Here is a 14,959-nt window from a genome sequence, read left to right as displayed (position 1 = left end):
TCTGTTACCTACACAGGTCATCAATAAATCACTGTCCCTAACACCACCATCACCCCTAGAGTAAACAGTCATGAGGATCAGTGACTCAGAATTGTGTGGGTCTGAATCACAACAACCCTAAGAGCTTCTTCTACAGTGATTTTGTTTGTGTAGGGACTGTGCCCAAAGTCGCAGGCTGGTCCAGCGGGAGTACCACTGGATGCCAGATGCAACATCAGGGATCTGTGCAACCAAAAAAGAAACACTAATGATGATGCAACAAGGTGATTCAGAGATAATTCCTGCATCTAAGCTACCTCATACCACATGGACAAAGTAACTCCTATTGAGTCCCTACTCCGAGGGAATTAGAGGCACAATTTTAATCCTTTTTTTAGAGGCACAATTTTAATCCTTATTTTCTTAGAGGCACAATTTTAACTCAAAGTCCAGTAAGTTAAAAAAAAAAAAAAAAGTATAAAGAAGACCAAAAAGTAAATATAGCTATGTCTGGATAAGAGACAAATTGTCATGTCAGCTCCATCAACCTCCTGTCAGCACTTAGGCCAACTGAATTTAAGTCAGACTGAACTCCACTGTCATAGTCACATAAAGTACGGAAGGCTTTGTGTCTCACACAAAGCTCATCTGATTGATCCAGTGATTCAGTAGTGAGGTGATGAATGCCACCAAAGGAAGAAGATGGGATTGAGTGAGGAAGGGACAGAGAGAATGAGATAGGAAAGTCAGAAGAAGTTGTAGAGTAGAGATAAAATACTGGAGACTGAATGATTCTCCTGAATGATAAAAAATTGGTGGAAATATCAAATTACATTCGGAAAAAAAATTGAGAAGTCATTGGGAAAGATTTCCTATTTTCAGTGAACTCTACTGATTCCACTAAAGATTATCCCTATCAATTCCCAGTGTCAGTACTTCAAACAAAGACAATGTTGGTGCTAGTTAGGCTAGCAGCAAGCAGCTTGCTTTGTGGTTATTATGAGTGCTGTTTCCTCCACAGAGGGCAAGTTTGTTGTGGCAGGGAAGTACCTCACCAGAGATGCAGGACCTTGACCTTGGACTCTGGCACTAGCAGAATATCAGTAAAAAAAAAGAAAACAAATGAAAAAATGAAAAGAAAAGAAAAGAAAAGAAAGAAAAGAAAAGAAAAGAAAAGAAAAGAAAAGAAAAGAAAAGAAAAGAAAAGAAAAGAAAAGAAAAGAAAAGAAAAGAAAAGAAAAGAAAAGAAAAGAAAAGAAAAGAAAAGAAAAGAAAAGAAAAGAAAAGAAAAGAAAAGAAAAGAAAAGAAAAGAAAAGAAAAGAAAAGAAAAGAAAAGAAAAGAAAAGAAAAGAAAAGAAAAGAAAAGAAAAGAAAAGAAAAGAAAAGAAAAGAAAAGAAAAGAAAAGAAAAGAAAAGAAAAGAAAAGAAAAGAAAAGAAAAGAAAAGAAAAGAAAAGAAAAGAAAAGAAAAGAAAAGAAAAGAAAAGGTGTATCCAGAACAAGCTTGCAGTGCAGCAGCCAAAACCAATTGTTCTTCTAACTTTAATAGGTTTACTCTACATTTGCACTGACACAACCAAAAGAGGTTGTTGGCTCAGTATTTCCGTAAAAACAAGCAAAACAGAAACTAGCAGCTGTTAAAGGAATACACCATCACCCAAAAACACTGCCTTACGTCAGGGCATCTTCATGCATTCAAATTTTGTACAGTTCTCTGATGATTTTAGTATTAGGTTCAATTATGCTGGTTTACTGATTCAGCTGGTGTATGAAAGTGAATATGCCCTCTAAAATACTGAATGGTACTTATATATCTACAAAGTCTTCAGCTTGATAGACTATAACACATAAAAAACAGTCTAAGCCTATGAATGACCCATACAATTCCCCTTATTCATCCCAGACCATTCAAACTGACCTTCTACATTTGTTACAGGCTTCAAAAGGACAATGTCCAAGCCACTCACAAAATGTTTCCTGGCCCTAAAAGACACCTTCTGCAAAGCAGTGTTGTCTGTTCATTGATTTGTGAAGCTAATTATGAGCGATGGAGACAAAAGGAGCAATGCAAATGAACAGAAACTCAGGAATAGGAAGAAGAAGGACTGCTGCTGGCAAATTCCCACCACAGTAACTCTTATGATCAGGTAAATCCCAAATGGACACAAGAGGATAGACAGAAAACAGAGTCAATCACAGTCCTTAGATTTGAAGCTCAGTACAAGAGGTAGTTAAGTCTGGGTTTGAGCATGACTTCAAGATCAACTGCAACTATGATTATAAATCAAGAACAAACTTATGGGACGGCTCAGAGAGATAGACCCCATAGCAAATCAAAGAACAAAGGGAATGTGGAAAGGTAAACTCAAAACTCCCAACTAGGGAAAGATTTCAAAGCTCCTGAAATCAGCAGTGTAAGTACGATGATGAAACAGGACATTCAACTACACCATCATATTTTTCTTTGGCATAATGTCAAGGACAACTGTAGGCCTGTCATGGCCTGAGATAATAAGTAGCCACGTACGTATAGCTCTTGAGGAAAGGGAATTAGAATTTTATGTTTGAGCCTAATATTAATAAAAGCCTATGTAACAGTAAGACTCATATTGCTCTTGCCTTTAAAGGTAGGACTCATCTGTCCAAACATGGGGTTTACTGCAGACATTTAACACAGATCAAGTCACCTGGGCTCCTGTTACAGACAATGGAGAGTTGCTAAATGGAGCTAAAGCTGTGATTTATTTCCATGTCAAGCAGACCCCTACATCTGATTGGATGAATTGTACCATAAAATCTATGAACTGTATTGACTAGATCTCTACAGGCTATAAAAAGAACTTAAATACCTATTGCACACACAGAACCATACATGAACATATCTAAATTTAGTTACCTTAATGTGGCTTTGAGTCCTGCCTCTCAGGTCAGGCAAAAAGTTTCCCATCCCTCAGGTGTTTTCGGTGTAAATACCTAAATTCAAGTTAGTCACCCGAGGTCTCCTTTGTAGTCAGTGGAAAGTTTCAGGCACTGCAAGAGGTGATTAATTTCACTTATTTTAGAATCATCTTTAGGATGAGATTAATTGCACTCCAGAAATTTCTATTTCCTGTTTTTCTTCAGCAGCTGTAAAAGGACTCCACACAGTTACCTCAGATAAGGCGCTAGATGGATGGATCCCATTGTGAATGTTGAGGGACAGCCTCTCAATCCCTGAGGACAAGCAGGGAAATACAGCTGTTTTAAGTAATTTAGCACTGAAGAGAGTAGCGTATTTGAGAATGTACTATGTGATTATACCGTATATTGAGAGCAGAAACGGCCATGAGCATACGACTGCCAGACTCTACATTTGTGCAGTATCCTTGCATCCAGGACCTAACAAGGTAATGAAGCACCATCTACAATAATGAGTGAGACAAAATCAGGAGAAATGTCCAAATATCAGCAACAGCGCAACTAGAAATACAGCCTTCTGTGTTTTCCACAAATCATAGAGTCTTCCTCCTGGACTAGTACCACAAAAAAGTAGTCTTTTGTTCATATACCAAGATGTGAGGATGAAGTATTTGAACCTCCATGAGAGTTTGATCAGCACAAGGAATGTTGAAACAGAAAAGGCAAAAGCCTTGACAAAGTCCCATGAACAAGAAGAGGAAAGGATACAGAAAATAAAATGTGTTATTGGACACACACATGGGGCGAAACTTATTTCAGTGGGGTAGGATTTCTTGGGTCTTTATCAAAGTGAAAGGTCTTATCCCAAAGCAAAGTGGCATTTTGCATAGACCCAGGAGGATATCCTCAAAGCGGTAACATTTCACATATAATGATTATGTCTTTTCTAGTAACCCAAAGGTACTCAGTCCTGCTCTGTCCATGAGGCCAGCTGGTGTGACCAGCGTCCACACCACTGACCTCACTTGCCTCCAGAGCAGGGAGCCACACACAAACTCCTGCTGGGAGCGGTCCCGGGTCTGTGGCAACACTTGACCTGTACCCAGTCACTTAGTTGTCTCAGACTAAAACCATGGCACAGGTCACCCAGCAATGTCGTGTTATTGGCCAGTGTGTGCCACTGCTCAGGAACATCCCTGGCACACCTTTGACAATCAGACTAGACAGTTAATGACTACTGTAGGCATGAGAAAAGCTGATGACATATCTGCAGTACAAGAGTGAACCTGAGCCGTGGCCCTATGCTGCTGGTGCCACTGCACAGACAGTGTCTGAAGTCTGATCAGGGAGCCTCAGTCAGTTGTGCACATTGAAATTCTTGCAGCACATCTCACAAGAGCAGCAGCGTTAGCAAAGGTAGAAGAGCAAATTCCAGTTCTTGTAATTACCTTCCTAAATTAATTCCCCTGCAATTTCAATCAGCTGCTCTTGACATTCCCTCCTCAGGGTGTAATCCCTTCTCATAAATGCTCTGAGCAGTGCATGGAGACGCATGAGGGGAACAAAGATAAGCAGATAAGCAGAGCTGATGCTGCACTGCTGAGAGCCTGGTGGGCAGCTCTCCACTGTGCTCTTTGGGGATTTCACTGTCCGTCCCCCAACAGCTGTACTTGCTTCTCCTCCATCACCACTGAAAACAGAAAAATTTGGACTCTGTATTTACAGTCGGTAGGGAATGACCTGTGAAGAGTCTTCTGGTTTAGGCTGAATATCTTTGCCCTTCACCTGACGTTAGGTATAACCCAAATCTAATGGCCCCTATAAAATATATGAGCTTGGACTTTGATGGATTGGGGAATTTAAGATTTGAGCATTGCTTTAGCTCTGCTTTAGTGGTGAACAGCACTAGGAACACTGAATGATACTTATACAAGTTATGCACTTACCATGTTGAAAGTATGAAAAAATCTGAAATGTGGTGATAATAATTAAATGCATATCACTGAATTAAACAGGTAAGTGTAGCCTAACAACCAGATCTGAATAAAAAGAAATAAGGAAATATTTGTTATTTTGACATAGGTGCAATGCTTCATAAAATCTTAGTTTTAGTATTAATTCAAGTTACTGGGAGAAACTACATGAAATTAAAAACTGGCCATAACAAAAGGTATCTTATTAACCAAGAAGGGGGGAAGTTGTTATTTAGTGAAATGCTGAAGGAATTTTCTTAGTCTCAGTCTTATTAAGTACTTCCTTAATGATCTATAAAAAGAATTAAATTGAATGTTAACAAAATTATGAGGTACTAATCTGGAAGGTGATCAAAACACCAGTAAGGACAGAAGAAAGTAAATATGAAAAGCATCTGGGATTAGAAAACACCACTACAGAGTCAGTGTGACAATCACAAACTAATACAGCTTGGCAAAGGAATGCAAAGCACATCCACACACCTCTTCTGAAAAGAAGGAGGACAAACGAGATGCTAGAATCCATAAAATGAAATAAAGCCTGTAGAGTCAAAGGAAGCAAAAGACAACAGCCAACCCAGACAGGATTAGAATTCCCCCACTGCCACTGCCATAAAATGGACCTGCAATGCTCCACCACCATGTACCAGTAACCTAGGAAAAGTAAAGTAGAAAAGACTTTGGCAAAATTAGTGCATGTGGAAGAAGTGAGTGAGAGCACATGCCACCTCAAGAGACACTGGATGCCTCTCATGTTAGGGTCTCAACCTCTCTCCAAACTGAGATTTAGCAGTGTTGGAGATATGTAACTCCACTTCAACGTGGTTTTTAAAACCCACACAAATGAGCAAAAGGCGGCACTTCTAAGGAGGGCAAGGTGTTATCCGGGTGACTATAACCAGAGGTGGCTACTAAAGTACAGAAGGGATGAAGGCCTGTGACAGATCCTGTAGAGATCTGTAGTTTAGGAGGATCTCACACAGCCCAAGTAGAGCAACAAGGTGGTTGTTCAGAGGACGATGATGGTACCTAGTGCTGTTTCCCACCGAATCTCAGTCATGTTCTTCTGCTTTGGATAGCCTCAGTGTCACCTTGGATAGGTTCCTCCTGACATCAGTGGGACCTTTAACTTGCTCCAAGTTAAACATGCTCTGAAGGAGTTTGCTTGCTTAAGGTTGGGGAAGGCAACTTAGAGATTTCCAGCCTTAAAGTTCTCCCAAATTGCCTTTTTTCAAAGTAGGTTACCATGAACCTAAATATCCCTGGGCATGTCCCTCTCCAGCAAAAATGCTAAGTTTCCCAGCTATTATCCTAAGACAGAAGGTAGCATATACTTAACAGCTCTTGTGGACCATATTCCTTGTAGAACTCTTAATATTTAAGTTACCCCATTTAATACAGTATCTGCCAGATGCAATACCAGATGTAATGTCTCTGTGGCTTCATTCCTTCTGTAAAGTTCCATGCACAGGAAAGGAATATAACATTATTAAATACAAGTATAAACATTGTTATTTATTTATACCCTACAAGGCTGATTGTGGCAGTATCCAACCACCCAGCTGACTAAGGTCACTGATCTATTATGTTTCTAAACAAGATATAAATGATCTTAACACTCACTTGACTGATTTTGTTTGTGTGCTGCGTTTGCATGTGTGGCGGGGGTTTCTGGTAGCAGTGGAGAGGGCTAGAGCAGTGGCCCCTGTGGGAAGCTTCTCAAAGCTCCCCTGACTCTGAGTCAGACCCAGCTCTGGCCAAGGCCAAGTTAATTAGCAATGGTGGCTGTGCCTTTATGATAATGTATTTAAGAAGGGGAACCTGGAAGGAGAGGTGCAAGTTATGGAGGAGTTGTGAGGAGAACACCTATGCAAACATCAAGGTCAGTAAAAGAAATGAAGAGGAAAGGGGGAGGTGCACCAGAGTGGAGATTCCCCTGCAGCCCATGGTGAAATGTCAGGACCACACCCCTGCTGCCCATGGAGGTTTATGGTCGAGCAGATGCCCACCTGCAGCCCATGAAGGGCCCCACATTGATGCCGGTGGTTGCACCTAAAGGAGGCCAGGAGTCTGTGGGAAGAAGCCCCTGCAGTTGTAGTTCAGCGCTGGGAGGACTGCAACACGCAGGAGGGATTCATGTTGGACCAGCTCGGGAAGAGCTGAAGCCTATGGGAAGGACTCACTTCAGAGAAGGTTCATGGAGGACTGTACCCTGTGAGAGGGATACCACACTGAAGCAGGGGATGAATGATAGGAGTCCTCCTTCTGAGGAGGAAAAAGCAGCAGGACTGATAGCAACCCCCATTCCCTGATCCCTGCACTGCTGGCAGGGAGGAGGTAGAGAAATTGGGAGTGAAGTTGAGCCTGTGAAGAAGGGAGGGGTGGGGGGAAAGTGTTTTTAAGATGTGGTAATGCTTCTCAATGTTCTACTCTGTCTGTTAAGTGTTGCTGCTGTTAGTGTCTGAATTAAATTGATGTTCTTTTTCTTCCCCTAGCAAGTCTGTCTTTTGCCCCTGACCGTGATGAGTGAGACATCCTACCCTGTCCATATCGATCCCTGATCCTTTTGCTTTATTTTCTCCTTCCCATTCCTGAGGGGGAAGGGGTGAGTGAGCAGCTGTGTGGTGCTCAGTTGCCCCCTGGGCTCAAACCATGACAGGATGGAAAGTTTCTTACAGCTGTTAAATCAGATCCAAATTACTCAAGTCTAGACCTTGTCTTTGAATATGCATTCCATCACCTGACCTTGCACATACATCTCAATGTTGGAAAGGACTCTATACTGACCAAAAAATACAGAATTGTGCTCTACATACATGCACAAGTATGTACATTGGTTAAACTATGAATAAAGAGGACTTAATCTAGTGATGTTTGAACACATGGAGACCCAAAGAAATAATAGAAAGATGCTGGGTGATTAACCTTTGGTGTGATGTTTAGGAGAGTCAGGCACTGCTGGGGCACCTTTATGTTCACTTACACACACTCAAGAACACAGTGGTATTTAACTGGCATTACATGTATGTGAGGACTTTTTAATCCAGCTGTTAATACTTATAGTCTTTAGTTAATAATTTTTTCCATTAGATTTGTTCTGAATGTCTCTACATTCTGAGCCAAAATGAGATAAATGGGCATGAAAAATCTCTTCCTGTTCATTTTTGAAACACCTTCTTTATATGCATCTCAGATTAAATCAATAAGTAAAATATGGGTGGCCTCTGCATCAGGTAGTCAGCCCAGATGCTGCCGTGCCCTGTGATAATCTGATGTTTGCTGTGAGGAGCAAGGAGAGACACAAGAAGAAACTGCTGTGGCTTTTATGAACCAAGTGGTACCTCTAACCAGAGTACCAGCTGATGCACTGGAGATATTGTGATGTCTAGTTCTGGGCTTTACCGCTGATGGTGCTTCCAGGACTGCTAGGGTAGCACTGAGACAGTGTTACTCTTCACTACCAAGTTTCTCAAAAGAGAAGAAAAAAAAGATTTGCTGGAGCGGCTTTGCTGTATCACCTCTCATCAAAATGATGAAATTTGGGACTGTTCAGTTTTATAGAAATTACACCAAAAGGCTATGACTTCTTTCTGAGGAGCTTAATCCCGGGTTGAGCTGACAACATTGAGAGACCAGCTGCTGAGTGTTTGCTGTTGCCACGATGGATCTCGACGCCCATCCAGATGAGGTTGCACCGCATGGTGTGAGCGGGGGACTGCACTTGCAGAGGGGCGCTCAGGGACCCGCATCCCCAGGGGTTTTGGGGGGACACTGAGTCTCACGCCTGTGCTACGGGCAGCCGTGTGCCTGCAGCTCCCATGAGCCCACTGAGTAGGTGTGAGCAGCACCAAAACTCAGCAAGTTAGCAGTGTAGCCATGGCAATGCCGAGCACGTGGGCTGACTGACCCAACCTGTGGGTACCTGCTCCAGCAGTGGGTTTTTCTGTGGGCGCCAATGCCCTCGCAAGGAGATGTGAAGCTGTAGGTGAAAACACACCTATTCTCACCAAGGGGCCAGGTATGTAATTTCAGAAGTAGTTCAGGTGCTCAAACAAGCATTGGCCACTTACAAGCTGCTGAGGTGACGCCAAAGCTACGGCTGGGGATCACAAGCCGCTCATGTTACACAGCCTGTGGCTTCCCCAGGATGTATTGCTCCTTGTCATCCCTATCATCACACCCCAGCTCTTGGCAGTTGGTGACCACAGCCTGCGACGTTGGCTGATCCCAGTGGCTGAGATTAGTCGCATCTCGCTAAACTTCACACAAACCCAAGGTGGACTCCACAAGCCTTGACGGAGATGCAATAGCAGAGGTGTGCAGTGAGGTCTCCAATGACTAAGACTTCATTATTTTTTACAAATTATACTGCAGGATATTTATCCATGCATTATGATGATTTAGCATAAATAATTAAAACAGAATTTGTATTGGCGAACACACAAGCAAAGGGCACTTGCTAATGGACCAGGCTTGCTCTGATGCTCTGGGGATTCACTTTGAGATGTGTCCATAGCAAACAGACCAAGGAAGGGTTCATATTTGTCCTTCTTTTTACCCCAATCCTGTTTCTATCTCACCCCAGATGGCTGACCGAGGCTGGTGGATCAGCACATCTTACAGAGCATCTCCCGAAGGGTGAACAAGGAAAATAACTGAAAGTCCCCACACCTTCAACCTGTTCCTCAAGTCCTGCAACGCTCTTTTCTGCAAATAATCCACCTATAATCAGTCATGCAAGAGGTGCTCGCTGGTGCTTCCCAGAAATACTGATGATTTGATGGATCGCATGACCCTGCCTCCTCTTTTTATTCCAGGTATTAAGTGGTAAAGAAAGAAGATTGCATGGCAAATATGGAAGAGTTTTAAAGTGTTCCCCATGGTTTCCCTCTCTCATCAGCAAGTACACAATGGTGATCTACACCAGCAGAGTACAGCCAATATTGCACACTTCCCCAGAAAAGAAAATCTAATCCCAAGCCTTTTTGTAGTCTTATTTTTCCATTAAAGGCTGCAGTTGTCTCAGAGGATGGTATGAAAATAAGAATATCTCCTAGCTACCTCTCCTTCAGCCTCTCTTTTCTTTAAATCAGGTTGAAAATTTTCCACAAATTGCAATTGCAAACTCGATCTGTATTTTGTTACCTTTCTGGACTCTGTCCATTATCTACCAAATATTTTGTACTTACAATTAAAAATAAGCTTGAAAATCTTACTTGTTTTTAATTTTTCATTAGATTCATTTATGCTTCTCTGCATAAATGAAGCATTTGGATAGCTCATGGAGGCAAACAGGTCACGAGTCAGTCTCCCTGGCCAAAGTACCCATCCCACGAGGAACAACTGTGGGGGTTTCCTGCAATATATTGCGCTGCTCAACACAAAGGAAAATACAGTACATCACAGGAACAGCAGTTATACCTACTGGGAAACTAGCTCAGAAAAGAGCAGTTGTAGCCTGACCTGCAACCTCCAAGAGACATTTCCAAAGTAAAAAACCTCAAAGTTTAAATCAGATTTTAAAATTATTTTTTTTTTTAACTGAAAGTGTTCAGTAGGAATTTAGCTATACAGATGTGAAATTTTTCACAGGAAAATCAATTTTCTTTTACCAACTATGCCATGAAGTCTGTGAACCCTAGTCTCCTATCAGAGGGGAACTTCATGGGTGTTATGTACATCTCCCGTGTAGCAGAGATGCCAGAGAAAAATGTTTTCAGATGGTGAAGAAAACAGAGTCAGCCTCTTTAGGACCAAATCACCTTTCTCTTTGCTGTAAGGATAGGCTTGGACAAACTCACTTGCACAGAACAAGGAAGGAGGAAGACTCACAAGGAAAATATGTCACTTTCCGTAAATCAGTGCCAGTGAAAGCTGAACACTAAAATTGCCATCAGGAATTTCTCCCTTTCTCCCTGGCATTTTTGTCCCTAGGGCTTGGCAGGGCCTGATCATGTTTACAATTTCTCATTGAATTATGTTGATAGATTGAATCATTTCAGCAGATCTAACCCCACCTAAACTAAAGTGAGCGTTTACCGCACCACTGTGTCAATCCTTATTTATGTGTACATTATAACAATGAGATACACAAAGGATCATGACTCCTTTGCAGCCATATGGGCACCATTGTACAATTTAATGAGTTCCCATCTGTTAAAAGTTCTGGTATCCAAAGCTTTTACAAAGACCTTTGCAAAGCCCCTTCCTGCCCCTACACACCACCCTCCGTCCGTCCTGGAATTTGCAACCCTCTTCCATCAGCAGCTTTCCACATCCTAAATCCTGGAATATACACAGAGCCGGAGACTTTTGCATCATCTCTTTGTTAAACACCTCTGAATGTTTGGATCTATAAGGAATCCATCACATCCACCCATGCTGCAATCCCTTTTACCCTCAGCTGTTTAGTCTCTGTTTTTTTTTGCATATGAGAGCAACATTCTTACTCCTAGTTTTGGTTGCATGGTATTTATTGCAGTTATTCAGAAGACTGAGACAAGGCGTAACGTTATTAAGATAAATGGGACTTTTCTTGAAAATTAAAACAGCATCTAATTTGTATATTTTATGGAAAGGCTGGCAATCTCTCACCTACCCAAGGGAAAGTGTAAACTGTTCTAGTGTGAAAAGAAGCACTGGGCGGCTGCTGGGATGGCGCTATGCAGTGTCACAGCAGCACCTCCAACATGAGAGACTCCTTTTCAGAATGAAAAAGGTTAAAAAAAAATTAATTTGAAAGCAAGAACAAAGATTCTGGATATCAACTAAGGTGTTGCTTCCCCACAGCACTGCTTCTGCTCTCAAGCAGGTCATCATTCTCCAGTTGCAGAAGCAATCTCTGAATCCTGTCAGCAAGATCTCAGCACACTCTTCCATCACTTTCACCAGATTTTTTTTGTAGGGTTTGATCCTACAGCGAGGCAAGAGCCCACAACTTCTACTGAGTTCAGAAGGAGCCGAGACTGAGCAGAAACACCATGTGGCCAACAGCAGCTCTGGACTGCCGAGCCCCCTTGGGTGTCCTGGGAAGCAATGTGATGTCCGTGCTGGGCTGACAGACCAGGACTTGTGTATTTTACCACCTTTAAGGATAAGGACTCTTAAAAGTGTCTTTTTTTCATTAATGCTGAATTTGGCACTGATTGTCTTAACAAGACTGTTATTGACTTCTGTGAGCACACGTCAGACACACATCTCAGTTTTGCAGGACTGACTAGTCACCAGAGAGAATCTGGCCACATAGAGCATCAGGTCCACTACTAAGACTGATCAAACTTTACAAACATAATGAATTTTTTCCCATTCTATGTTCATAATGCATAAGGAATTAAGGTTAACCACACATCTAGAAAGCTATCTAAAATGAATGTTGTAACTTGGAAATTCTTATAGCATTGCAAATAAATGTGAATCTCTCAGCTCACCTGAGCCTCTCTAGACTCATCTATTGCTAATATCCAGACATGAGCCTGGCCATGGATTTGACCCAGCTGCCACAGCTGGCCACAGAGAGATATCAGCTGCCTGTAAGGCTCTGGTGTGTGCTAAAGCCTCACTTATGCAGTATGTGTGGGCTGACCAAGGCAGGATGAATGCCCCTCCATCCAGAGGTGGCTCTCCCCAACAAGAAGCAGCATTATGCAATGCTGAGCATCATCAAACAGCAAACTCCAGACCAAAGAGTTTTCCACGCAAAAGACACCCCAAATGCTGTCACTCCCTGCCAGCTAGCACACGTTTTCCTATGGCAAAAAGGGAAGAAAGAACTGAAAAACTGTCACAGCATCCAGTGTCCACATTTTCACATAAATTAAGGTGGAAAGCAGGCACTTGTGTCCCAAGATGCACTTTATGAAAACACTGAGAAGAGGGGAGCAGCAATGAGTGAGTGGTACACAGCAGCACTTCAATAGTGAACACTGCCTTTTGCTCCCTGCCCAGGGCTAAATCCCTGCAAACATGAAGCAGAAATTTGCCTGAAGGTAAAATCACAGCCCTACACTCAAGGTGTTTATTGTCAAGTGCAAAGACTACACCAATGATGGGAACTTCCCAAGATCCAGCTCCAGGCTCACAGCCCATGCAGCCTAGAGCACTTTGGCAAATAAACCAGTTTCAGAAATCACTGCTTGAATCCTCTATCACACAGAGCTCTGTACGTGTTATAGCATTAAACAGTAACACCATGATCACAGATAATCCCTTGGGTTTTCAAACACACTCATAACGCTAAAAACCACATTTATTTTAATAGGACTCTGTCAATTCCACTCTATGCTGTAAACAGATTTATTTTTTCTATATTCCTTATGAAAACTTGAGGGAACTAGGAATGCAAAACAGTGGTCATTAACTTGACTTGTCACCTTTGGGCCACAAAACGAGTTTGTTTCGTTTCAGTTCGCTTGTGGCCAGTTTAACTTTCGGGCTAACAGGGCTGCAATGCTCAGAGGGCTTCATGCACTGCAGGGTGATGCTTATTGGACCAAAAGCCGATGGTTTTCGTTTGCCACTTTCAACTATTGAAAGAGTCACTTCATTCAGGGTTTAAAACATCTAGTCTAACCGCACAAAATGCTCCGGTCTGAACTGAAGCCGGCAGTGCCCCCGCTAAGCACTTAGAGCCTAAAAACTGTTCGGAGCTTGGTCTTTCTGGCATTCGTTTTCCAGAATCTGAGACACACCGGCTCGGGCATGCCGCTCCAAGGCAACGCGGGCGTACATACAGAAGGGCGACACAAACTTAAAAGAAGCTGCTCATTTCGGAAAACCCGAGGACAGAAAGCAAATAAAAAAATAAAAACACCTAAAAGCACTCAGCAGCCCAGCCCTTCAGACGACCCTTGCCATCCCCGCCGCGGTGCGGGAGCGAGCCCCCCGCACCGCCTTGCGCCGAGGATGATAAAGCAAATCGGTGGCCCCGGGCGCGTCTCCGCGGGGCAGGCTCTGGGCAGCCCCCTCCCCCCCCCCCCCCCCGGGGACGCGCCCCCGGGGCAGCCCCGCTCCGCGCTCCGCGGGGACAGCGCGCCCGCGTACTCACACGAAGGCGTGATAGAGCAGCGCCCAGCCGCGGGGTCGCTCCAGGGCGTCGTAGATCAAAGTTTGGATGCGGCGGTACTTGGCGTGGTTCCGCTTCACCGGGCGGCTCAGGGGGGTCTTGGCCAGCAGCCCCAGCCCCGGCGGGCTCCGCTTGCCGCCCTCCTCCTTCCCGCCGCCCTCCAGCAGCAGCGTCCCGTCGCGGTCGGTGCCGGTGCCGAGGGCCAGCGAGCCCTGCTCGGGGTCGCCAACGCCGCCCGCCGCCGCCCGCCGCCCCGCCGCCGCCGCCGCCGCCGCCGCCCCGCCGGCCGCGCTACCGCCCGCCGCGCCGCGCCGCGCCTTCAGCCCCATGGTGGCCGCCGGGCCCCGGAGGCGAGCTGCAGATCGGCGGCGGCAGCCCCGGGAGCCCCAAGGCCATGATCCGAGCTCCCCGCCCCTCCCCCCCCCCCCCAAGATTTCTTTATATATTTATATATATATATGCATATATATATAGATAGATAGATAGATGGAGGGGGGGGGGGGGAAAGGTGGGGTGGGGGGAGGCAGTCACATCCCCGTCAGGTCATCCTCGCCGGCGGGCAGCGGGGAGGCAGGAACGCGGCGGGCACCTGGGCCGGCGCAAGGGAGGGAAATCATCGCGGAGTTTATTTACCAGCCCGATGCCCGAGCCCCTTCCTTCCCCCCCCCCCCCAACCCCCCACCCCCCCCCCCCGCCTCCTCTTCCTCCTCCTCCCAGCTCCTGCCTCCCCCCCCCCAAGCCCTCACGTTAGGGAGTGGCCCATTGTATGCAGCCAGCAAATAGCCGGGCGCCCGCCCCCCACTCCCCCAGCCCCGGGTGTCTAGTCATCCACAGTGCGTGGGGCACCGGAGCCGGCCCTCAGCCACGGCGTTGCCCCCCCCCCCCCCCCCCCCCTTCCCCGGTCGCCAGCCCCCAGCAGCCGCCGCCGGCGCCGAGCGGGGAGATCCCGGCAGCCGGCGGAAGGGGAGACCCCGTTCGACACCCGGGGATCCCCCTGCAGCATCACAGCCCCCCTCCCCCGCTGCGGCTGGAGAGGAGGGAGGGGAGG

General features: G+C 45.0%; 1 protein-coding gene across 2 annotated transcripts in view; it reads right to left on the bottom strand.

Annotated features, from left to right (window-relative positions):
• Positions 1 to 14,328, bottom strand: part of KCNQ3 (potassium voltage-gated channel subfamily Q member 3) — a 206,078-nt gene extending 191,750 nt beyond the window's left edge. For both annotated transcript variants that reach the window (XM_033011791.2, XM_042786139.1), the window contains exon 1: positions 13,894 to 14,328. In XM_033011791.2, the coding sequence (XP_032867682.2) occupies positions 13,894 to 14,240 (347 nt within the window). In that variant the 5' untranslated portion in view covers positions 14,241 to 14,328. The remainder of the gene's footprint in view (positions 1 to 13,893) is intronic.
• Between the last annotated feature and the right edge of the window lie 631 nt (positions 14,329 to 14,959).

This window comes from Tyto alba, unplaced genomic scaffold, assembly GCF_018691265.1.
Source record: "Tyto alba isolate M040663 unplaced genomic scaffold, T.alba_DEE_v4.0 Super-Scaffold_9, whole genome shotgun sequence".
Lineage (NCBI taxonomy): Eukaryota > Metazoa > Chordata > Aves > Strigiformes > Tytonidae > Tyto > Tyto alba.
The sequence above is the reverse complement of the archived record's forward strand: the minus strand, read 5'-3'. Positions and strand labels throughout refer to the sequence as shown.